At 46.8% G+C, this 24103-nt stretch overlaps 1 protein-coding gene across 4 annotated transcripts; it reads left to right on the top strand.

Moving 5' to 3' along the window:
* The first annotated feature begins 1171 nt into the window (after positions 1–1171).
* Positions 1172–24103, top strand: C1QTNF2 (C1q and TNF related 2). Of its 4 annotated transcripts, XM_016954148.4 has the most exons (5): positions 1172–1310; positions 16423–16539; positions 16746–16998; positions 21985–22002; positions 22207–24103. In XM_016954148.4, exons 1-5 carry the CDS (start codon positions 1185–1187, stop codon positions 22596–22598), a joined length of 906 nt encoding a protein of 301 aa, XP_016809637.3. In that variant the 5' UTR covers positions 1172–1184; the 3' UTR covers positions 22599–24103. The 4 variants fall into 4 exon arrangements, with proteins under 4 accessions (XP_016809637.3, XP_054541239.1, XP_016809636.3 ...); XM_054685264.2 differs by lacking the exon at positions 16423–16539 and having other exon boundaries at positions 22207–24102; XM_016954147.4 differs by having other exon boundaries at positions 21985–24097.

Genomic DNA, 24103 nt, shown 5'->3' with positions numbered 1-24103 from the left:
GTAGGCATCAAGCCTATTTGTTTCCCTCTATGTCCCCAGCACCTTGCTTGGGGACTGACACACAATGGATGCTTATTAAATATTTGTTGAATGAATGTTTGTTGAGCCTACAAACTTTCTTTCTCAAATAGTATTCATGTAATATTAGTAATAATTCCCTACATAGTTCAATGGCTTACCAAACATCTTTATGAGTTAGTGTCCCAACTTTGGGGTAAAGGCAGTGCAGGTAATATTATTCTCCCAATTTTTTTAGAAAATAAAACACCATCTGTGAGATTATCTGACTTGATTAAGGTAGTGGATACAACATTAGAATTCAAATGCATATCTGTATTAAAATTCTGACTGTAAATTTTGTGTCACTTACCAGCTGTTAACCAGATGCTCTGGCTGTGCGGAGTGAAATATGGGTAGCTAGTGGAAGAGAGCAGTGGAAGGAACAGGGAGAAGCAAAAGCCAGGCCTTGGAGGATTTCCTTTCCTCCAGTGCCTGCTTGATTCCCAAATAGGATTGCTTTGCCTATCCTGGGACCTGAGACCCTCCATAAGTCTCTCAATGACTTGAGGCTGGGCCAGAGAGTGAGTGAGACCAGTGAATCCTCACCTTCTGGGGAGAAGAGAAATGAGAGCTGGGACACAGGGGAACTCACCCACACTAGTGTGTATGTGCACACTCACATCCGGACAAAATCCACACCAAGGCATGCATAGAAATCAACACATAGAATGAGCCACTGCACAGTCATACACACATTTAAACATGCACCCCACATACAGATGTCTAGCCACTATCGTGTACATCTAACCACTGATGTGCACTCCAGTTGTACACCAAGCTGCCATCTTGGACATGTGCATGCATGTGTGCATACACCGAACAGCCCTGATGAAAATTTGGATAAACGCACGTACGCACACACACAACTAAACACATCCCTATGATTTATCATCACACTCAAGTACATGCACACCTTTGCAAACGCGTGGGAAACAATCACTCTGATCACTCTGGCGCACAAAACCTCCAAATACACTAACAAGCTCTACAAACGCAGAGATGCATCGACACACCCGAGTTGTCATCAGCACTGCAAGTTTTTTCCAAACAGCTGCTAAAAAGAGAATGCTGCGCTGCGGGCCAGCCCACGTGACCGGGAGGAAGGCTCTCCCGCCCATGACGGGATGGGAAAACTATGCCTGGGGCCGGCGCTCGGCCCGGCTGCTGCCGCTGAGGAAAGCCGGGACGCGGAGCCCCGCCGAGAGCTTCTTTGCTCCGGACGCCCCTGGACGTGGCGGGCAGCCGCGAGGGTGAGTGTCCCGCACCGCGGTCGGGCGGGGGCGGCAAGTGCGCGCGGGGAGGAGGAGGAGGAGGACTCGCACTGCTGCGGGCGGGGCGGGATGCGGAAGGTGGGAGAGCTGCCAGCGCGCCTTTATTGCGGGCTGGGCAGCTCCTGCATTCCTGCCTCTCGTCTTCTGCCTTCGTATTATAATACAAATTAACATGTTTTGAGCCCTTACTGTGTGCCAGGCTCTGTGCCCAGTGGTTTACCCGTTACAATAGTAACACCCGTAGCTCTGCCATCTATTGAGCGCCTACTTTGTGCCAAGTCCTGCCAGCACTTTACTTGTGCTCTTTCATTTTCATGACAACAGATTATCCCCGTCTACAAAAGAGGAACTGGGCTCACAGACATTAATGACTTGGACAGGGTTGCACAGCTAGTAATTGATAAAAAAGGGACTTGAAGTCTGGTAAATCTGAGTCCAATACCCGAGCTAACAATCACAGTTAACATTTACTGAATGCATTATTTCACTTAACCTTCACATTTATTTAAATATATGATACAGACTGGCAAACTGAGCTCAAAAGGTATTGAACGGCAGGCAGAGATTTGTACCCAATGCCTCATGACTCTCTTCACTCTCCTTCCCCACCTAAACTACTTGTCTTAATATGCTTTGTCCTTATTTCTCCATCCCCACTGCTGCCGCCCCATTCTAGGACCTCACTTTTCAGCTAAACAATTGCAGTGGGCCCTAATAGTCTCCCAGCCCAGGTCTCTCCTCTGACACCATGAGTCCCTTGCATTACCTCATTGTGATCCTCCTCTGCTCCTTGACCACAAAATTGCCCTGCTTGGAAGCCTGCAGAGGTCCCTTCCTTAGACTGGTCATCTCTCAGAGACCCTGTGTTTCCACCATGCTGAAGTAGCAGTAATAGAAAGACAATGTCTTACGTAGGTCAATCCAAGGCTGGTGCTCAGTTAGCACTGTTAAAAATCTGTCCTCTCACATCCTTATTTTTGCCCTCCCTCTGCACCATTCTCTATTCTGTCATCTGGAGTAATTATATCAATTACTCCTGCTTTCAACTGCCCGATCCTCAAACTCTCCGCACATTTCCAAGCATCACTACAGCCCTTCATTGTAACACATCAGATTCACTGCAGAATTTGTTTCCTCCCAAATGTCTGACATCTCCCCATCTCCTAGCAGGGATACCACACTTACCTGTCTTCCAATCCTTAAACCTTAGGGTTGCCTTTTGTTTTAAATGTTATAAAAGTAACGATGCTCATCACAAGAAATTCGAACAGTTCAAAAAGGTAGAAAGAGAAAAGTAAAAGCCCACGCACTCCCTCCCAATTCTGAAAGGCAACCCCTTAACAAGATTGTGTCTTTTCGGAAAGTATTTCCCCAACCCTTCTGTACATATATATACTCTGTATTTGTGCTGTTTTTTTTTTTTTAACTCAAAGAGAAGCATACTTTACATTCCATGGTACAACTTGCTTTTTTCACTTAACAGTGTGTCTTCGCCATGTTTTCATATCTGCATATACAGGCTTACTTTGTTCTTCTAATAGTCATAGTGTGTCATTGTATGGATGAATTGAGATTATTTTTCACAAGGCTGGAGTCATGTTTGAAGCCACTCTGTCTCCATCGAATGTTCAGCAAGTTCTCCAAGGTGTCACTTTTTTTCTCTGCAAATCTCCCTATTCTTCCCCCTTGTCTCGCTATTCCTTCTCTTATGCTGACCCTGCTGATCAGACAGTCTCTCCTGCTGTCTCAATCACTGATGCTTCCTACTCCTGAATGTTCACTGTGGGGTAACAGAGTCTCTCTCCACACCCACAGCTTCACCCACTCCTTCTTCCTGGTCAAAGGCCTGCCAACCTTAATTTACCTCTGTGAGATGAACTCTTGCATAAATCAAACTTCTGTTAGTTATATTCTATTTTAGCTTCTCTTTTTTTTATTTTATTTTATTTATTTTTTTTTTTTGAGAAGGAGTCTCGCTCTGTTGCCCAGGTTGGAGTACAGTGGCACAATCTCGGCTCACTGCAATCTCCGCCTCCTGGGTTCAAGCAATTCTTCTGCCTCAGCCTCCCCAGTAGCTGGGACTACAGGCGCACGCCACCTCACCCAGCTAATTTTTGTATTTTTAGTAGAGACAGGGTTTCACCATATTGGCCGGGCTGGTCTCAAACTCCTGATCTTGTGATCCGCCCACCTCGGCCTCCCAAAGCACTGGGATTACAGGCATGAGCCACCGCCCCCAGCCCATTCTAGCTTTTCTTTTGAAAGGAATTATGTGCCAAATATTTTTTCAAGCAAATAACCTTCCCCTGGATTTGTTCACTTCTGTTAAGTGGCTTACTCCTATAACACACATACACATGCGCATACACATCACTGCCCTGTTAGTAACTCCCCTGTTAGCTGAGGGGCCATGGTAGAGAAACATGAGCTCTGGGCCCTAAGCCAGCAGGCCTGAGTTCCACCCAAAAATTGACCTAGGAAAAGTAATTTTTCCCTTTTCTGAGCTCTGTTTTCTCTTCTGCCAAGTGGAGATGACAGTATCAGCCTCTTAGAAGTGTGGGGAGATTTAAAGGAGATATGAACATCAAAACTTTGAAATAAGAACACACAACATACATGGAGAATCATTACTCTTTTCCTCTAGATTAGGGGTTGCAAACCCAGATACTGACAGAGACTGTGCACAATGTCTATAGGAATGGGATGCATGACATTGGGAGTGGTGAGGACTGTGGACACTCTAGAACACAGGCTGTCTGTCCTAGTCAGCGTGGGGCACCGTGACAACACCACAGACTGGGGAGCTGCAACAATAGACATTTATTTCTTACGATCCCTAGAGGCTGGAAGCCCATCATCAAGGTATCTGCAGTGTTGGTTTCTTCTGAGTCCTCTCTTTGTGGCTTGCAGGTGGCCATCATCTGCTGTGTCTTCACATGGTTGTCACTCTGTATGTGTCTGTGTCCCGATCTCCTCTTAATGTAACGACACCACTCATACTGGATTAGGGCCTACCCATATGACTCATATTACCTTGGTTACCGTTTTTAATGTCCCATCTCTAAATACAGTCCCATTCTGATAATCTAAGAGTTAGGACTTCAATGTGTGAATTCTGGGGAGACACAAGTCAGCCTGTAATACCTTGTCTCAAGGGGCAGCTACCTGTTGACCTGCCCAAATGCAGGCTCAGTGCTGCCCAGATCCTTCTGCTGCCCAAGAAAAGCTGCAAACGTTGATGTTAACAGAAAATCTCCCAAGTTTTACATTGGCAACAATTTCAAATTAAAAACCCAAAACAAAAAGTACAGAGTAGTCTGTGATCTGTGTGAGGCCACTGATAAGCCAACTGATCCCTGCTTGTCTAGGCTATAATTTCCTCAGTGGCAGAGGCATGTTCCATAGCTTTTTAATCCTCCTCAGCCAGTCTTTGCACGTTGTTTATTCTTTTTTTTTTTTTTTTTTTGACAATGTCTTGCTCTGTTGCCCAGATTGAAGTGCAGCGGCACTATCTCTGTTCACTGCAGCCTCTGCCTCCTGGACTCAAGCGATTCTCCCCACTCAGCCCCCCAAGTAATTGGGACTACAGGCATGCACCACCACACCCGGCTAATTTTTGTAGTTTTTGTAGAGATGAGGTTTTGCCATATTGTCCAGGCTGGTCTCGAACTCCTAGGCTCAGGCACTCTACCTGCTTTGGCCTCCAAAAGTGCTGGGATTACAGGTGTGAGCCGCCGCACTCAGCCTGCACATTGTAATATTAATAAAAAGTTAAAAGCTAATCATTGAATGACTAAATTTGAATTTTACAATCTTGTGTAAAGTAGGGCACACCTGTAGAAATCCTGTACCTCTTTGCATTTATGCCCAGCTATACAATTGCATCAGCTATTATAACTGCTTTCATTGCCATTGATGCCAAAGTTTGCAAATGTTCAGCTCCTCACAGGGTCACTGTTACGGCCACTTTACAGATGGGGAAACAGCAGACCCAGGTCTACCCAGGTCTACCCAGGTCTGCTTGTTTATTCTCATGAGTGTGGCAACCTTCTCCCATGACATCATCTCTCTCTTTGTTCTCAGGAATGATTATTGTATCAGAAATCACTACTGTTACTGAGTGCTTACTGTGGGCTGGTTGCTGCATTATCTCATTAAATATTCACAATTACTCTGTAAGGGAGGTGTGAGCAGTCAAATTACTCAAGGGAGGCATTCCTAAAGACCTCAAATAATTCAAAACTGGTGTCATTAAAAGCTCACGGGCTGAATGGAAAACCAAACATCGTATGTTCTCACTCATAAGTGAGAGCTAAGCTATGAGGATGCAAAGGCATAAGAATGACACAATGGACTTTGGGGACTCAAGGGGAAAGGGTGAAAGGGAGTGAGGGATGAAAGACTACAAATGGGGTACAGTGTATACTGCTCGGGTGATGGGTACAACAAAATCTCACAAATCACCACTAAAGAACTTACTCATGTAACCAAACACCACCTGTTCCCCAATAATCTATGGAAATTAAAAATTTTTTTAAAAAGCTCACCTGCTGAAGAATGGTAGATATTTCTGATTACCTGTTAGGACAGTGCTGTTATGTGGCTATAGCATAAACACAGTTTACAATTTACAATTCACACTGCCTTACAAGATTCTTGACAACTTTTAACTTGGGAAAATTGGGGTTATTTCAGATTTCACACATCAAGTGAAACAATGAATATTCAAATTCAAATAAGGCCATACAGTATTATTTTTCTCATTTTACAGACAAAGAAACTGAGGCCTAGAGAGATTAAATAACTTGGCCCAAGTTCAAACAGCTGGAAAACGACTTAACCACCAGACCAGCTCATGCTTCTCTAGGGGTAGACCTGTATCTGATTTTTTTTTTCTTTGTAGAGATGGCGGGGTGAGGTGGGGGGAGGTCTCACTTTGTTGCCCAGAGGGTCTCACTTTGTTGGCCAGACTGGTCTCGAACTTCTGTCTTCAGGTGATCCCCCCACCTCAGCCTCCCAAAGTGCTAGGATTATAGATGTGAGACATTGTGCCCAGCCCTGTATCAGAAGTTTAGGGTTACTCTGAACGCCCATCAAGGCCTGACCAGAAATGACTCCATGGAAGTTCTTGGGTTCACACAGAAAAGTCAAGGAAAACTTAGCCTTTTCTCCCTGTCCCCTTCAAAGTTCAGATTTTGTTTCTCTCCCTCAGTTCTTAGATCTTCAAGTGTAGTCCCTTTTATGTCATTCCCAGGGATTGTTGCCTAATCCCAAAATTTCCTTCCCCTGCCGCCTGCCTGGTCTTGAATGCTGTTATGTCTAGATGCTGTTAGGTGCCTATTACAAAGGAAAAGGAGAGTGAGGCTTTTCTTTCCTGGTTACACAGGTGTGCCGGCTGGATGCTCAGGTAAGCAGACAGTATAACCTGCCCAGGTAGTTCTAGGGATCAGAGTGGGCCCTACAGGAGCAGCAACTACATCTTTTCACCTCTAATTCCCCAGTGTCTGGCCTCAAAGGCAGTAATAATAAACCATACTATTTACTGGGTATCCATGTGCCAGGCTACAGTATCATGCACACATGCACACCTCATATCCCATTTGGCCCTGTCGCTTGATGAGATGAGCACCATCCCACTTCTTCCCTGGTCTTTGTATTATGGAGCACAGACATGCCAGGTGGCTCAAAGTTGTGGAGCCAAGGCAATACCCCATCCTTCCCTCAGAGCAGAAACAGCAAGGCAGGAAAAAAGGCCCAGCCTCCCTAGGACTTTTTTTTTGGTAGCACCTGACAAAGCCATAACTCAAACTAATAAGTGAAAATGGGAATTTATGAGAAGCTACAGGAGTCTCTACCTGAAATGCATGCAGGACTCAGGGTGGCAGATCAGGACTGGTTTTTGTTAGTTCAACTGCAGTTAGTGGCAATTACAATTTTAAACAAGGTCTTAAAACTCGTATCATTACATTCAACATCCATTATCTTGTTTGATTTTCGGAAGGGCAAGAAATAATAAAATAATAGAAGCTAATGCTTTTATACCTCTTGCCATATGCCAGGCCTTATTCTAGAAACATTAAATCCTCGTAACAACTGTCTAAGGTAGGTTCTATTATTATCGTGTTCATGTTGGAGAGGAGGAGACTGAAGGGGAGAGATTAAGTAACGTGTAAAGGTACTACAGCTAGTTCATGGCATCTGAACTCACACAGCTATGCTGGAGCTATTATGGAAGCCACCATGCGGCTATCGGAGACTTGAAATTCTCCAGTCTGAATTGAGATCCGCTGCAAGTGTGAAATACATCACTGGGCTTCAAGGACTTAGTACTAACTTAAGAATGTAAAATGTCTCATTAATAATTTTTATGGTGATTACATGTTGAAATGATGATATTTGGGAAATCAAGGGCTAAATAGCATTGAAATTAATTTCACCTGTTTCTTTTTTACTTTTTTAATGTGACTACAAGACAAACTGACACATGTGACTTGCGTCATTTTCCTATTGGGCTGAGCTGCTCACACCCACTCCCCCACCGCTGTGGTCAGGCACGTGGAGACTGGCCCTGAGGATGCGATATGGGGATGTGAACACCCTCAGCCGCCTTCTCTACCCCTCACATCTCGCACAGCTGCTGCATTCTTCTCTCCCATGGCAGTCCTTGGTCTCCACGTGGCAGAAAACAGCTGCAGACAATGCCAAAGCTTGATGGCTTTGTCTTCAGCCGCTCCAGAGCCTGACTCTTGCCCTCATTGTGCAGAGGAGGCAGCTGAGGCTCAGATGTGCAGCAGGCCAGGGCCCAGGGGGTGGGCTCCACTGCCCACCACGTTATACACCACGTTTGTCATTTTGTAAAGGCTGGGCTTGTATATATTAGAAGGTATAATTCTTCAGCTTTAACATACGGGCTGATTTCCTGTGTGCTTTCAGGAATTCTTGCTGAGACAAACCCCTGGCTTCTGAGACCTTGTTAGATCGTGATGTGTCCTTGGATCTCATTTTCTAGGCTGAACCAGAAATGAGGAGAGAGAAAATAGCAGATCAAATATTTTCTGAGGCATCCTGTCAAGTGGGCCCCAGGACTTTTAAGCCTCTGTATTTAGACTCTGGATTCTGGACAGTTTCCAAAAGGACGCTGATCTTGAGATCTGGAGAGAGGGGACATTTCGTGAGTACTGTGAGGAGCGGCAGCCAGCCGCTTTTTCCTCCAAAGGATCTCTTTAGCTTTTCAGAGAAGCTGGAGAGGACTGTTTCCAATTTACTTCCTGGAATTCAGGGAGGGTGTGGAGTGTTTTTTATTATAGTATTCTATTCTCCCATCAAAGTGGATTTTCAGCAAGCTTCATCTGCAAGCAAGCCTTGTCCCTTTTAACACCAAACACAGGGAGAATTGCCCTGCTGGGTGAGATTTGGGTGTCCTCCTCCACCAAGGATGAGGCCTCCCCTGAAACACTCCGGGGGCTCCCAGTGGGAGTTCAGGACTGTGATCCCTTAGTTCAATTGCAACTAGTAACAATTACAATTTTAAATACGACTCTAATTTTGTATCACATTTTGTTTTCAAATCCACTATCTTATTTGATTCTCTGAATAACCCTGTAAGGCAGACTGGGCAAATGTTAATATCTCCATTTTACAGGTGAGGAAATGAAGGCCCAGATAAGATGAACTGACTTTTCCACAGTCACGCGATCAGTAAGTTACAAAACTAGGACTGGGACCCCAGTCTTCAGAATCCAAGCCCAGTCATTGCACTGGGTTTTCCTCAGTAGCCAAGTGAGGCTTTGTCATCCGCACGTTTATTGAGACCCTTGTGATCCCCTTGTTTTATAAATTATAATAATGCCGGTGGGCTGGGGAGGTTCTCAAACGCCAGTGGGACCTCGACCCCAGCCAGTGTCCAGGCGCTTGACACCATCTCCAGAAGGAATTCAAGGATGAGTCAGAAAATTGTGGAAGTATGGTGATTTTTTGCAAGGGAAAACAGTACACACTCAGGAAAGGGGGCTGTGGGCATTCTCAAGAGAGAGTTGGGCAGAAGTGTTTGGGGTTTCTATCTTTATGGGTTTCTTTAACCAAGAGGTGGAATATCCATGAAAATTCCTGGAAAAAGGTGGAGATTTCCCGGAACTGTGGTGCCACTCATTTCTACACCAAATATGGGTGTTCTCGGAGCTGTCGTGGCACTGGTGGGTGTGTGATTGAGTACATGAATGAGCGTATAAAGAGGTCCTAGGTGAAACCTAGATCAAATCCATCACCATGTTGGGTCCAGTGGGTCTTAGCCAGCTTGGTCCACACCCTGTTTTTCAGGGTCTTATCGGTCTATATAGCCTCTAATCATGTCAAATTGCTGCCTGGGGTTTTTCTCCTATGACCACCCTGGATTATTCCTGTCTCCGTAAGGGTGGCCAGTTCATTCAAGGTTATTCAACAGCTGCGTGTTGAGCACTTACTCTATGCAGTGCTGCGCTAGGCTCCAGCAGCCCAGCTGAGAGCAACATGCAGGGCCCATACGTTCCTGGACCTTCCATTCCAGGGAAAGAGCCAGAGAGTTAACAAGTCAAGAAACAAACAAATACATAATCACAAATTGGGCCAGGTGCCTTGAAAGAACAGGATGCGATAAGAGCATATGCAGGATGGGTGCAATGCTTTGGATCACGTGATCAGGGCAGGTCCCTCTGAGGAGATGATATGAGACCTGAGACTTGAAGGATGAGGCTGGCAGCTACCTGAGGGCTTCCCAGAGGAGGTTAAGGATTGGGGGCATTTTAGGCACAGTTCTTTCCAACCGTGGAGCGTTTACAGTGTCAAACACTGGGCTAGATAGAATCTTTGAATGCATTCCTTCACTCACGTCTCACACAAACTGCCTGAGGTAGGTAAACTATTATTTTCATTGCATAGTTGAGGGAATCAAGTGCTGGGTGTTCCATGGCTCTTAACCATGGAGTTAAATGCCACTCCTATCTGTCAGTGTGTCAAAACCTGATAACCAACAGGTCAGATTTATTTGAGCATAATTTACATCTTCCAGTCTGCAACGGGAGACTGTTCAGCACCCAGGCCTAGTAGGCTTGCTCAAGACAAGTATTCCTGGAGCTTCTACTACTATCAGACACATTCAGGAAGGATCAATGAGAGGCCCACATCCCCACTTTTGGCACCTCTCACATCACAGTCTGGGCAGAGGGCCCTTGGGAATAAACCAGAGGGCCATGTCCTGTGGGCCAGGAGGAAGACTTCCCTGACAGTAGACCCAGCCTGTGGCACTTTAGCTCCTAGCGCTTTTCTAGAACATGTGTATTGATGAATCATTAGCTACTTAACAGAGAGATGAGAAGCCCAGGGACTGGGCAGCTGAAAGCCAGACTTAAGAACTCATCCAAGTTCAGCCAGGTACGGTGGCTCACACCTGTAATCCCAGCACTTTGAGGCGAGGCAGGTGGATCACAAGGTCAGGAGTTCGAGACCAGCCTGGCCAGCATGATGAAACCCCGTCTCTACTAAAAATACAAAAAATTAGCCAGGCATGGTGGTGCGCACCTGTAGTCCCAGCTACTCAGGGGACTGAGGCAGGAGAATTGCTTGAACCCAGCAGATGGAGGTTGCAGTGAGCTGAGATTGCGCCACCGCACTCCAGCCTGGCAACAGAGTGAAACTCCATCTCAAAAAAAAAAAAAAAGAACTCATCCAAGTTTAGCAACCCACAATTCCATTTCTGGGGTTTAACCAACTAATATTTTTTATCCCTTTAGTAGGAAGGCTCTAATGAAGGCTTCCATATTCAACTAACACCTTCCCACCCCCAGAAAGGACAATTTAGGAACTCAGATTGTTTTTTTACAGGTGAGAAAGGACTAATACTTACCTCTCTTCCAGTTAATTGGACAGCTCTCTATGGAGCACCTACTCTATGTAAGGCATTCTGCAAGGCTGGCCCCACCCTAGGGGCCAGAGAGGGAACAACCTAGCCCCTATACTGTAAGGGGTCAAAAGCAAGGAGGGATTTGATCTGATTCGGGTTAGAAAAGCAGAGGAAAAAAGAACAGATTTGTATCAAGGGGTGTCAGTGCTCTCTCTTCTGGATTTCAGTCACTGTCTGGTTTTCTCTTCGCTGTGGATTTTCTTGAGGGCAGAGTCTGCGTCTCCAACACTTACTAATTAAGCAAATATTTCTTAAACATTCACTGTGTGTGAGGAAGTTTGAAGCCAGGTGGCCAGCTGGGGTCCTGTACTCATGGAGCTTACATTTTAGTGGAGACACATGGGGGAGGCAACCAAATAAAGTGAATATGGGTGAGTGGTTTCAAGTGCTGGAAAAGAAACAAAGAGCTGGGAAAAGGGAGCTTGCAAAAAGCGGGCGCTGGCTGAGAGGGCACGTCAGGGAATGCCTGGAGGAAGTGACATTTAAACTGAAATACAGCAGATAAAGAGCCAGCAAACCAAGAGGGTGGAGCCGTGAGGTTACTGGTGGAGTGGCTGGAGCCTTGGGGCTGAATGGAGCTTGGCCTAGAAAAGGTAGGAGGGGTGGGTGCTGGGCCAGAGGAGCCGAGGGAGCCAGGGAGGAGCTGAGGTTGGGGCAGGGGCTAGAGCCAGCTCAACTGGGGCGTTGTAAGCCATGGCCTGGGTTCTGATGTTTGCTATTTTAAGCCAGCACCTACTGGAGGGTCTTGGGGAGTGACACCCTGATCTTTTGGTTCAGGCCTTGGAAACTCCCCCATTAACACACCAGAGGGGCTTATGGTGGGGACCCAGGGCCCAGGAGGCTGTCCCCTCCACGCCTGTCATCACCTTGTCTAATCCAAGTGTGGGCCTCTCAAAGGACAGGAGGTTTTGCTCAAGCATTGATTTACTCCAGCACCCCGAGAGAGAAAAAGCATCACTTGTACATTTTCAAAGTCATGTACTGTGTGTGTAAAAATTGTAAAATAAAATACAGGGCATCAGAGAGATTTCTCTACGGCTGTGTGTGGTTTTGGCATATGCTTCAAGGTCTTTTCTGTAATGTGGAATATTTAGGGGGAAAAATATAAGAAATGCTGACATAATGGAAAGCATTTGGGTACTAGGATCAGCCAAACCCAAGTTCAAATATAACTTCTGCCACTAACTACTTGTGTAAACATAAGTAAATTAGCCTCTCCAAGTTTCAATGTCTTTTATAAAATGGGGGGAAAATAGCAGGGGCAGGAAGCAAGGTGGCATGGATTAAGCATAGTTTTCAGAGGCACACAGACATGGGTTTGGATGCCATCTCCATTAATCCCTGATTGTGTGACTCTGGGTAAATAACTTCACTTCTTGGAGTATCTGTTTTTTCCTCTGAAAAAAAGAATGGGACAATAAGGGCTCAGGTACGCTTCATAGGGCTCTAGTAAGCTTTGTATAAAACAATGCAGCAGGCTGGATGCGGTGGCTCACGCCTGTAATCTCAGCACTTTGGGAGGCTGAAACGGGTAGATCGCTGGACTGGAGTTTGAGACCAGCGGATGACATGGCAAGACCCCATCTCTACAAAAAATACAAAAATTAGCTGGGCATGGTGGCACGCTCCTATAGTCCCAGCTACTCGGGAGGCTGAGGAGGGAGAAACACTTGAGTCCGAGAGGTGGAGGTTGCAGTGAGCCGAGATCATGCCACTGCACTCCAGCCTGGGCGACAAAGTGCGACAAAAAAAGCAATGTAGATACAGGGCTTCACACAGTGCCTGGAACATTGTAGGTGCATAATAAGGTCAGTTTGCTTCTGCCTTGGTTTCCCCATCTGTAACTGAAGAGGTTGGATTAGATGGTTCCTTGAGGCCCTCCCCAAGTTCTTGATTCTAAATGTATTTAAAAGGTGCTAGCTGAGAGTGGTGGCACACTCCTGTAGGTCCACCTACTTGGGACAGAAGGCTGAGGCAGGAGGATCACTTGAGCCCAGGAGTTCAAGGCTGTAGTGAGCTCTTGCACCACACACTCCAGCCTGGGCAACAGAGCAAGACCCCCATCCCTAAAAAGAAAAAAAAAAATTAAAGAAAGGCCCTGGAAGAGTTAATCTGCCTGGATTCCTTGGGGCCTTAGTGCCCCTCTAAGCACCCTGCCCCCAGGCTTTCTCGACACCCTTGTGTAGAGAGTGGGGTGAGGGTGGGGCAGGGCACAAGCTGGGAGCAGGGCTATTTGGAGCCTTGTTTTTCTTGGAGGTGTTGTGGAGGCAAGGAGACTCTCCTCTCCCTCCCTTCCTCTAGGTTTGGAACTAGAATCTAGTCTCCCCGCCTTTATTTCCAAAACAGTTCCTGGCTCTAGCTCCCAAGACTCCTCTGGGACTCCAGGAGCTTCAGGCTCCAGTTCAGAAAACGCTTCCTCCCTGTGTGTCTCAGACACACACCCTTCCACCCAGGCACTGGGGCCTGCCGCAAACCAGCTTTCGCAGACAGGCATTCCCTCTTTGTCCAGAGAAGCTGATGCAAGGCCATTGTGGGCAAGAGAGCAAATCTGCCTTCCTCTTGTGGAGCCTGTGTGGCTGGGCATGGAGGTCAGAAGAGAGAGGGGAGTTGTCAGCTGTGACAGATGGTTCCCTTTCCCTCTCTCTCGTCCGGCTGGCTCTCTTTTCTGCCTGTCTCTCTCCCTCTCTCTCGTCCGGCTGGCTCTCTTTTCTGCCAGTCTCTCTCCGTCTCTCTCGTCCGGCTGGCTCTCTTTTCTGCCTGTCTTCAGCTAGCTGTTTGCAGGATTCTCATCTGCCTCGAAGACTTGCTTCCACTTCCTCCCTCCCTCTCTCCCTACTGCAAAATGGTTGTAGACTGCAACTTTCCAAATCATTTCGAACCTGCTTTAAAAATTCAGTTTCTATTCTGGGGGTCCCAGATGTGCTGCAGCTCACAAATAAGGCCAACCAGTTTTCCAAGACTCTCCTAACGTAGACAAGGGAAAGAAATGGTGATTCACAGGGCCTGGGGAGTGTCTAGGCCGTAGTTTTCCAAAAGCACCTGTCATTCATGTAACATTTCCACGATGTTTGCCATACCTGCCTACCATCTCTACTATTATTTATCCCACCTAGGTTGAGCAAGTGTGACATCAGAAATACAATCAAACTGCGTCCTTATTTTTGCCTACCCCTCCCTACTTATAATTTAGTCAGTGAGGGGAGCTCCTCCCCCTGGTTGAAGTCTCCACTCCCAGGCAACCCACACCTCAATTTCCATTCGAAGGTGAGATTTCTTCCTGCTCCCCCAGTGAAGGTGTGAAACGGGCAAGGCCATCTGCTCCCCTTGTCAGCTCACCTCTTTCCAAGTTGAAGGGAGGGGAGGTACAGGGACAGGAGGAGGATTTCTAGATGTTTCACGACTGGGGCGGGCCTAGACTGCTCTGTGTCTCTGTGCCTGGCAGACATTTAAAGCTGTCTTTTCCATGGGGGTCTTTTGCAGGCTCTTTGGGAGTAACCATTTTGGGCCCTGTGATTGTCACACTGCTGGGATGTGGGCAATGAACATTTTCCTTTCTCTGCAAGTCTAGGCCTTCCCCTCAGCATCTGTTTCCAGGGTTAAAGATCCTGGAGGGGGCAGGAGGAGAGGTATGGTCAGCCTGTTTCTGAGGGGAACAGCCAGAGGCAGCCAAAAAGCCTGGACAGGCTCCAAGAGCCAGGGGCCAAGCAGAGTCTGAAGGGAAAGGGGATTGAAAGCCCAGAAGGAAAAATGAGTTCCAAAGGTCAATGCCTGAATAATGCCCCTGCTGTGCAACCAGGACCACAGCTGCAGAGGATCCCCCTAATACTTAAACGCTCTGATTGGATAGCCACAGGCTGAGTGAGGACTACAAAGCCCACAGTGCTTTGTATCTGGAAAGAGAACAGATTGAAGTCTGAAAGGCTCAGCATTGGAGCTAGAAGAGACCCTAGAGACCATCTACTCTAGTGGTTCCCAAAACAAGGTCTCTGGACCACCATCAGCAGCATCCCTTGGAAACTTATTAGAAATGCAAATGGTCCAGCTTCACCCCAGAACTAATGAATCAGAAACTTTGGGGATAAAGCCCAACAACCTGTGTGTTAACAAGCCATCGAGGTGAGTGTGATGCGCACTGAAGTTTAGGAACCACTGCTCTAGCCCAGCCCCTGTTGTTCAGGTGAGGAAACTGAGGCCCAGAGAGGGAAAAGGGTTTGCCTAAGGTCACAAAGCAAGTTGCCATTTTATAGTTAATCGCCATGGCAGGAAGTCATGCCTGGGATGTTCCCCCTCCTGGTTTCATTCTTGAGAGAGAGGCTGTTAATTACAAAGCAAAGGAACTGATTTGTTGAGAGATCTTGGGCAAGTTGCTTATTTCTGCTCTGGGTCTCAGTTTCTGCGTATGCATAGTGAGGGCAGGGAGTAGATACCTCCAGGTGCATAGCACACTGATCTCCAGTGGGATCATGCTATTGCTGCCATCAGCCTTAAGGACACGGTCTAGCCTGGGACAGGAGGGCACAGGCTCTGGATCTGGACGGCCTGGTTCAAACCTTAGCCCTGCCATCTACTCAGCGCATGATGTAGACCAGGAATGTCCAATCTTTTGGCTTCCCTGTGCCACATTGGAAGAGGAATTGTCTTGGGCCACACATAAAATACACTAACGATAGGTGATGAGCTTAAAAAAAAATCGCAAGAAATATCTCATGATGTTTTAAGAAAGTTTACAAAACTTGTGTTGGGCTGCATTCAAAGCCATCCTGGGGTGCATGCGGCCCACAGGCCCCGGGTTGGAAAAGTGTGATGTAGACACATTGCTCAACTTCTCTGAGCCTCCGCTTCTTCTCCTGTATCTATTCTATAAGGGTATTGTGAAGATCAAGTAATGAATGGAAAGCTCTTAGCACATGCCTGGCGCACAGGAAGCGCTTGGGGGAGGAGCTGCTACCACGGCCTGCCAGGGTCACTCAGGTGACGGTTGACCTCCACTCAGTAACTGAATCCTCAGCCCTCCTCATGTGCAACCCTGAGTCTCCCATGAGAAGCAGACTAGTTGCAAAGTCACCTACAATTCAAACATTACCCTTGTAGAACTGTAACTTTCTATTCATGCCACAGATTTGGATGAAACCATGGATCATTTCTCTCCATTCACAGCTCCTCCCAGTCATCAGTCTCTGGGTCATAAGTTCTGCATCCATTTCAGCCACTCTGGAAGATGATGGTCTGTTGATGAATGCCTCAACCCCGAGACCCCTTCGAAGTGTATTCTGGGTAATGACTCCACTCACCCAAATATGTCCTCAAGATATGACGACTCTGTCCACATCACATCTACTTGTATGTGATGCAGGAAAGAGCAAGAGACAGAAATCCAACTGAGTGTATCCCAGCTGCCTCCTCCTGTGCATCCCCTCTGACCAGCCCCAGGTCAGCTTGGTGGCCACACTCACCTGTCACAGCTCTCTTGCCTCCCACAGGTAACCACCATGATCCCCTGGGTGCTCCTGGCCTGTGCCCTCCCCTGTGCTGCTGACCCACTGCTTGGCGCCTTTGCTCGCAGGGACTTCCGGAAAGGCTCCCCTCAACTGATCTGCAGCCTGCCTGGCCCCCAGGGCCCACCCGGCCCCCCAGGAGCCCCAGGGCCCTCAGGAATGATGGGACGAATGGGCTTTCCTGGCAAAGACGGCCAAGATGGACACGACGGCGACCGGGGGGACAGCGGAGAGGAAGGTAAGAGGCCTATACCTGCCACTCTCGTTCCCACCTGGCTGACAGCATCCGGCACGTGGGGGGCGTCATGAAGTTAATAAAACTAGTATTAATCCTCTTCATTATAAATCAAATTTACTATTTACTTATAAATCTATCTATATATCTATATGTATATATATAGATATATATTTTTTTTTCCCCCTTGAGACAGAGGCTTGCTCTGTCGCCCAGGCTGGTGTGCAGTAGTGTGATCTCAGCTAACTGCAACCTCTGCCTCCTGGGATCAAGCAATTCTCCTGCCTCAGCCTCCTGAGTAGCTGGAATTACAGATGCGTGCCACCATACCTGGCTAATTTTTCTATTTTTTAGTAGAGAGGGGGTTTCACCATGTTGGCCAGGCTGGTCTCAAACTCCTGACCTCAAGTGATCCATCTACCTCGCCCTTCCAAAGTGCTGGGATTACAGGCATGGGCCACTGTGCCCGGCCTCAGAGCAGTTTATTCTGAAAGGAACATGGGTATTGAATGTTGTGTTCCTGCCCCTGGTGCACCTTTGGGTTGCTAAGTGACTTTGGAAAAGTCTCCCAAAATATTACTGAGAACTCTTGATAATTGCAAGTGACAGAAACTCAATTTATAGTCCCAAATGGAATGTATTAGCCCATAAAACTGAGACATCAGGCCAGGCGAGGTGGCTCACACCTGTAATCTCAGCACTTGGGAGGCCGAGGTGGACAGATCACTTGAGGCCAGGAGTTCAAGACTAGCCAGGCCAACATGGCAAAACCCCATCTCTACTAAAAATACAAAAAATTAGCCAGATCTGGTGGTGTATGCCTGTAATCCCAGCTACTCTGGAGGCTGAGGTAGGAGAATTGCTTGAACCCAGGAGGCAGAGGTTGGAGTGAGTTGACATCGTGCCACTGCACTCCAGCCTGGGAAACAGAGCAGGACCCTGTCCCAAAAAAAAAAAAAAAAAAAAAAAAAAGCCTGAGAAGTCCAAGAGCCAAGCTCCAGGAATAGCTGAGTCCAGGAGCTCAAATATCATTGTCAGGGCTCTGCTTCTCTCTGTGTTTGTTGTATCCTCACAAAGGCTGGAAGTTCTGAAATAGCACTGCTGGGCTCCGGCCCACATCTTCCTGGCTTCATCCACAGAGCAAATCTCAGAACAGCCAATTCTCCTTGGCCATGTGTGTATCCTGGACCAATTCCCTTGACCAAGGAGGTGAGGTGCCTCCATTTGCAGGGCAGGCTCATGGACCCACCCCTGCGTGTGTGTGAGTGGGTGGTGGGGGCAGTCAGTCATTGTGACTGACAGCCCCGCTAGGACCGTATGAAATGAAATGGTGAAGGGCAACTCCCCAAAGGAAGGGATGCCAGGCAGACGGCGAGCAGAATGGATATACTCTACAGACCTTTCCGTTGTGACATTCCTTATATCTCCAAACTTTCACCCCAGCAACCAAGCACTTTTCAGTGTCAGCAGCATCCCTAAGCCTACATTTTAAGCAGTAGATAAATATAATAATTTTTATTTGTATGGCATTTTAATATTGACAAAGCACTTTTGAACATGTTGCCCATCTGACCATCCATATCGTGTGCCAGAGGGATTCTTATTTTCTCCATGTTACAGATGAGGATACTGAGAGTCAGAGTGATTCAGTTGATAGCAAAATGTCATCCTCACAAGAACGTGAACTTTGGAAACAAACCTGGACACTGATTTTGACAAACTACTTAACTTCTCTCCAAACCATGGTTTCCTCATCTCTAAAATATGGATAATAATAGCACCTGTCTCACAAGGTTGTGGTAAAGATGAAATAAAACAATGTATGAAGCACCAGTCTCAGCATAGACATACAATAAATGTTAGGCACCCTGTAATTGACTTATTGAGCTCACATAGCATGCAGATAGCTGACTCCAAATCCAGGTCTTTTCCTACCACACCAAACTAATTCCTTCAAAGGTACCTCCTCCCCAGGAGATTAGTCTAAAAGTAACTATCATAGCTTTAACTGGGGTGGGTCTTCCAGCGTGCTGGGCACTGGTGTCATGATATCCAATTTCCTGACCACGGCGGCAGACTCAGGTCTGGACATGTGCTCCAAGCAGGCCAGCTAGAGTTTTCCCTGAGATTTGCCTATGGATCCTGAGGGACAGAGTCTCTGCTGTTGACTTTTTCCCCAAATAGATAAAGCTTACCAGGAAGTTCTACCATGTACTGGGGCTGCCTTTGGCCATCTGTTCTGCTGTGTGTTGAGTCTCTGCAGAGAAGGAAGCCACCACACCAAGGAAGGCAGTGTTGGGAGAGTCCCAGCGCATGTAATTCAAACAAAGCTTGTCACCCTGGGGCCAATTCAGGATAACATCCAACCACCCGCCATCACCACACATACAAATTCACCTCCAGAAAAGTCTTTCAAGAGTAAAGTCAGCTTTTCCCAAAGTCTCTCAAAAAAGGTAAAGAAGAGGGAAGCACATTATATAATACATGGTAGGACCTCCTGGTAAGCTTTTTTATCTATTTGTCTCCCGCCAAAAACCCCAAGTCAAAATGACTTGGAGGCTGCGTGGTGGCTCATGCCTGTAATTTCAGCAGTTTGGGAGGCCAAGGCAAGAGTATTGGGAGGCCAGGAGTTTGAGACCAGCCTGGGCAACATAGGGAGACACCATTTCTACAAAAAATTTTAAAATTAACTAAGTGTGGTGGCGTGTGCCTGAAGTCCCAGCTACTCAGGAGGCTGAGGCAGGAAGATTACTTGAGCCCAATAGTTTGAGGTTACAGTGAGCTATGATCGCGCCACTGCACTCCAGCCTGCGTAACAGCGTGAGACTCTATCTTTAAAAAAAAAAAAAAAAAAAAAAAAAAAGATTCTGTCTCTATTCCTCTTCTCTTGGCCCCTTTTCCCACCTTTTGTTTATTTTCATTTTTTCAAGAAATAGCTTTGTGACTTTTCTGAGTTTTATTTTTTCCCATTCTTTTTGTTTATTTTTAATTATATGAGTAATATACAAATACAGTCTCATTGTAATATATTCAAACAATACACATAAAGCAAAAGTCCTCCTTACTTACTACCCCTTCTCATCCTTCCCTCACCCTCCAGAGGTAACCACTATTAATTGGTTGGGTATGTATCTTTCCTGGCCTTTTTCTATATATTTACATATGTATTTAATAATACCAGGCATTGTCAGGCACTTAACATAAGCACTCTGTTCCTGAAAATCAAGTGTTCAGTAACAAAATGCAATTTGGAAACCTATTTCCGAATTATGTAAAATAGGAAAAATTCAGATGCATTACAGATTAACTCAAAACTCTAAAACACAGTGAAATGCCTACATACAAATGTATAAGAAACAAAGTAACTTGTTAGGATGTAAAATGCCTAAAACTTTACTTCCTTGATCACCCAGTTCATATGGTTCTAACAACCTTGTGTCAAGTGAACTCAAGTCATTATCCATATAGGTTTTGCTTAAAATGTTGTATTGAGTTGAGGGGACATAAACTAAATTGATTTTATGCAATCAGTAGCCAAAAATGTTGGATTGAGAGAAATGTGCATTTTATGAAACATTAGAGTATGAAACATCAAAAAGCCTTCTAAAGGAAAACACAACTGGGGGAATTGTTCTGCAGGGAATGCCAGCTAGTATTTAGGAATGTTTGCTATAGGCCAAGCACTCTTCTATGCGTTTAAATGGGTGTAGAAACATTTAGCACTGTGGGCCGGGTGTGGTGGCTCACGCCTGTAATCCCAGCACTTTGGGAGGCCAAGGTGGGCAGATCACGAGGTCAGGAGTTTAAGACCATCCTGGCTAACACGGTGAAACCCCATCTCTACTAAATATACAAAAAATTAGCCGGGCGTGTTGGCAGGTGCCTGTAGTCCCAGCTACTCAGGAGGCTGAGGCAGAAGAATGGTGTGAACCTGGGAGGCGGAGCTTGCAGTGAGCGGAGATCGCGCCACTGTGCTCCAGCCTGGGTGACAGAGCAAGATTCCGTCTCAAAAAAAAAAAAAAATTAGCATTGTGGATTCCATTCCTTTTGTTTTTCTAATTTTTATTTTTTAGAGACAAGGTCTTACTCTGTTGCCCAGGCTGGAATGCAGTGACACAATCATAGCTCACTGTAACCTGGAACTCGTGGGCTCAAGGGATCCTGTCACCTCAGCCTCCCAAGTAGATGGGGCTACAGGCACATGCCACCATGCCTGACTAATTTTTGTATTTTTTGTTGAGACTGTCTGGCTACATTGCCCAGGCTGGTCTCAAACTCCTGGCCTCAAGCAGTCCTCCAGTCCCAGCTTCCCAAAGTGCTGGGATTACAGACGCGAGCCACCATGCCCGGCCTGCCTTCCTTTTAACACAAAGGGTCTGGCCACCTGCTCTTTCCTCTTAGTGTATGTTAGAGAAGGTTTCATAGAGCACACGTAACTCTACTTTTTTTTTTTTAACTCCTGTATAGAAATCCACAGTATAGATGGACCGTAATGTTTTTTATCATTTGCCTTTGGATGGGCATTTAGTTGTTCCTATTTTTTGCTATTATAAGCAATGCTGCAATAAAATCCTTGTACACATGGGCAGGGCTTATATGCACTAGGCAGGGATTTTACTAAGATTAATGTGTTGAAATCAAGAGGCTTTTTCCAGTTCTCTTCTCAACCCATTACCAGCGCAGCCCATGGAAGGATTGAGCTGGCAGACAGGCCAGACCCTTCCTTAGAAGGCAGGAAAAGGAGAGGGTGTGAACTGTTACAAGTTATTCTTTTTGCCCTGATCCACAGTAATTCTTGAAGGTAAGTATCATCATTTCCATTTTCCAGATAGCTAGCATTAGGATTTACACCCACTTCTATGTGTCTGCAAAGCCTGCTTGTTCTTTCTATTACCCAAGCACTCCTTCTCCAAGATTGGAAGACCAAGCCGCACCCCTCTGCCTAGGTCTGTGAGGATCCTCCATAACACCAGCTGCTCTGTCTTCCAGGTCCACCTGGCCGGACAGGTAACCGGGGAAAGCCAGGACCAAAGGGCAAAGCCGGGGCCATTGGGCGGGCTGGCCCCCGTGGCCCCAAGGGGGTCAACGGTACCCCCGGGAAGCATGGCACGCCAGGCAAGAAGGGGCCCAAGGGCAAGAAAGGGGAGCCAGGCCTCCCAGGCCCCTGCAGCTGTGGCAGTGGCCATACCAAGTCAGCTTTCTCGGTGGCAGTGACCAAGAGCTACCCACGGGAGCGGCTGCCCATCAAGTTTGACAAGATTCTGATGAACGAGGGTGGCCACTACAATGCTTCCAGCGGCAAGTTCGTCTGCGGCGTGCCTGGGATCTACTACTTCACCTACGACATCACGCTGGCCAACAAGCACCTGGCCATCGGCCTGGTGCACAACGGCCAGTACCGCATCCGGACCTTTGATGCCAACACCGGCAACCACGATGTGGCCTCAGGCTCCACCATCCTGGCTCTCAAGCAGGGTGACGAAGTCTGGCTGCAGATCTTCTACTCAGAGCAGAACGGGCTCTTCTACGACCCTTACTGGACAGACAGCCTCTTTACGGGCTTCCTAATCTATGCTGACCAGGATGACCCCAACGAGGTATAGACATGCCAGGGCGGTCCTCCAGGCAGGGAACAAGCTTCTGGACTTGGGCTTACAGAGCAAGACCCTGCAACTGTAGGCTGGGGGTGGGGGGTCGAGTGAGCGGTTCTAGCCTCAGGCTCACCTCCTCTGCCTCTTTTTTCCCCATCATTAAATCCAAACCTTTTTATTCATCCAACCATCTATTTATTCACTTCTTTTTAAAGTATCTACTGTGTAACAGGCACTATGCTATTCTCTGAAAGATGCAGCAGTGGACAAGACAGAGTATCTGTCCTCATGCAGCTTACATTCTAGCAGGAGATACAATTTACAAATATACAAGCAAATAATATAATCTTATGCCAGGATAGAAATGAACATGCCATGGTTGACAGTAATAGGAATAACAGGAGACAGGGAAGAGGTGGAAATTTGTTTCTTTTTTTAAGTGTGCGTTTTTAGGTTTACTTACATACAGTGACTCTCCAGATTTTAAGTTGACAACTCAGTGAATAATTTTTACTTATGTGCACACCCTGAAACCTCCATGTAGATCAAAGAACAAGCTATTTCCAACTTCTCACCTCCCTTCCCCCAAAGCTCTCTTAAGACCCCTCTAAGTCAGTACCTGGAAAATTTCCATTTTTGAGCTGAATTCCAAAGAAGGAAATAGAGCAACGCAAAGGCCTCGAAAAGAGGTCTCCAGCAAAAGGCTCTGCAAGTGCAAAGACCTTGACAGGAAAGAGGGAGGGGCCAAGGTAAGAACTGAGAAGGGAGGCATGAGGCGTGAGGCTGGAAGATAATACAGAACATCCCAGACCATGGCAGAGCTCGTTCCATTCACGAAGCCTTATCAGAATACAAAGTGACACTGATAGGCGGATCATCTTGAATCTGCTCATTGCATGAGTCAAGTCGGCCACAGACTTGAGCACTTTATTATTAGTTAATCTTTTGCAGGCCCGCTTCTCAATGAATGAGATACACCAGGATATGCACGTGCACCTGAGAACCGCTGCTCTGAGATGGCAGGAATGGATCCCACGCAAATGAATCGCACCCCAAGCACAGGTGTTGCCAGTATGCAGGGATCTGGGGGCTTAAGAAGCTGCAGTAAAAGTGCCAGGTGCTGGCGGGATGTGGTAGCTCATGCCTATAATCCCAGGACTTTGGGAAGCTGAGGTGGACAGATCATTTGAGGTCAGGAGTTCAAGACCAGCCTGGCCAACATGGCAAAACATCATCTAAAAAAACACAAAAATTAGACAGGCGTGGTGTTGGGCGCCTGTAATCCCAGCTACTGGGGAGGCTGAGGCGGGAGAATCGCTTGAACCCGGGAGGTGGAGGTTGCAGTTAGCTGAGATCCTGCCACTGCACTCCAGCCTGGGCAACAGAGTGAGACTATCTCAAAAAAAAAAAAAACAAAAACGCAGGTACTGAGAGCCCCATGAAACGATTTGCTGGAGATAATTTTCAGTTGGAGCTGCAGCTCCCTAGCAGCTTTCTCTGGCTGCCCGCCTAGTGAG

This window comes from Pan troglodytes, chromosome 4, assembly GCF_028858775.2.
Source record: "Pan troglodytes isolate AG18354 chromosome 4, NHGRI_mPanTro3-v2.0_pri, whole genome shotgun sequence".
Lineage (NCBI taxonomy): Eukaryota > Metazoa > Chordata > Mammalia > Primates > Hominidae > Pan > Pan troglodytes.
Note: the sequence above shows the minus strand (reverse complement) of the source record. Positions and strands in the feature narration are given on the sequence as shown.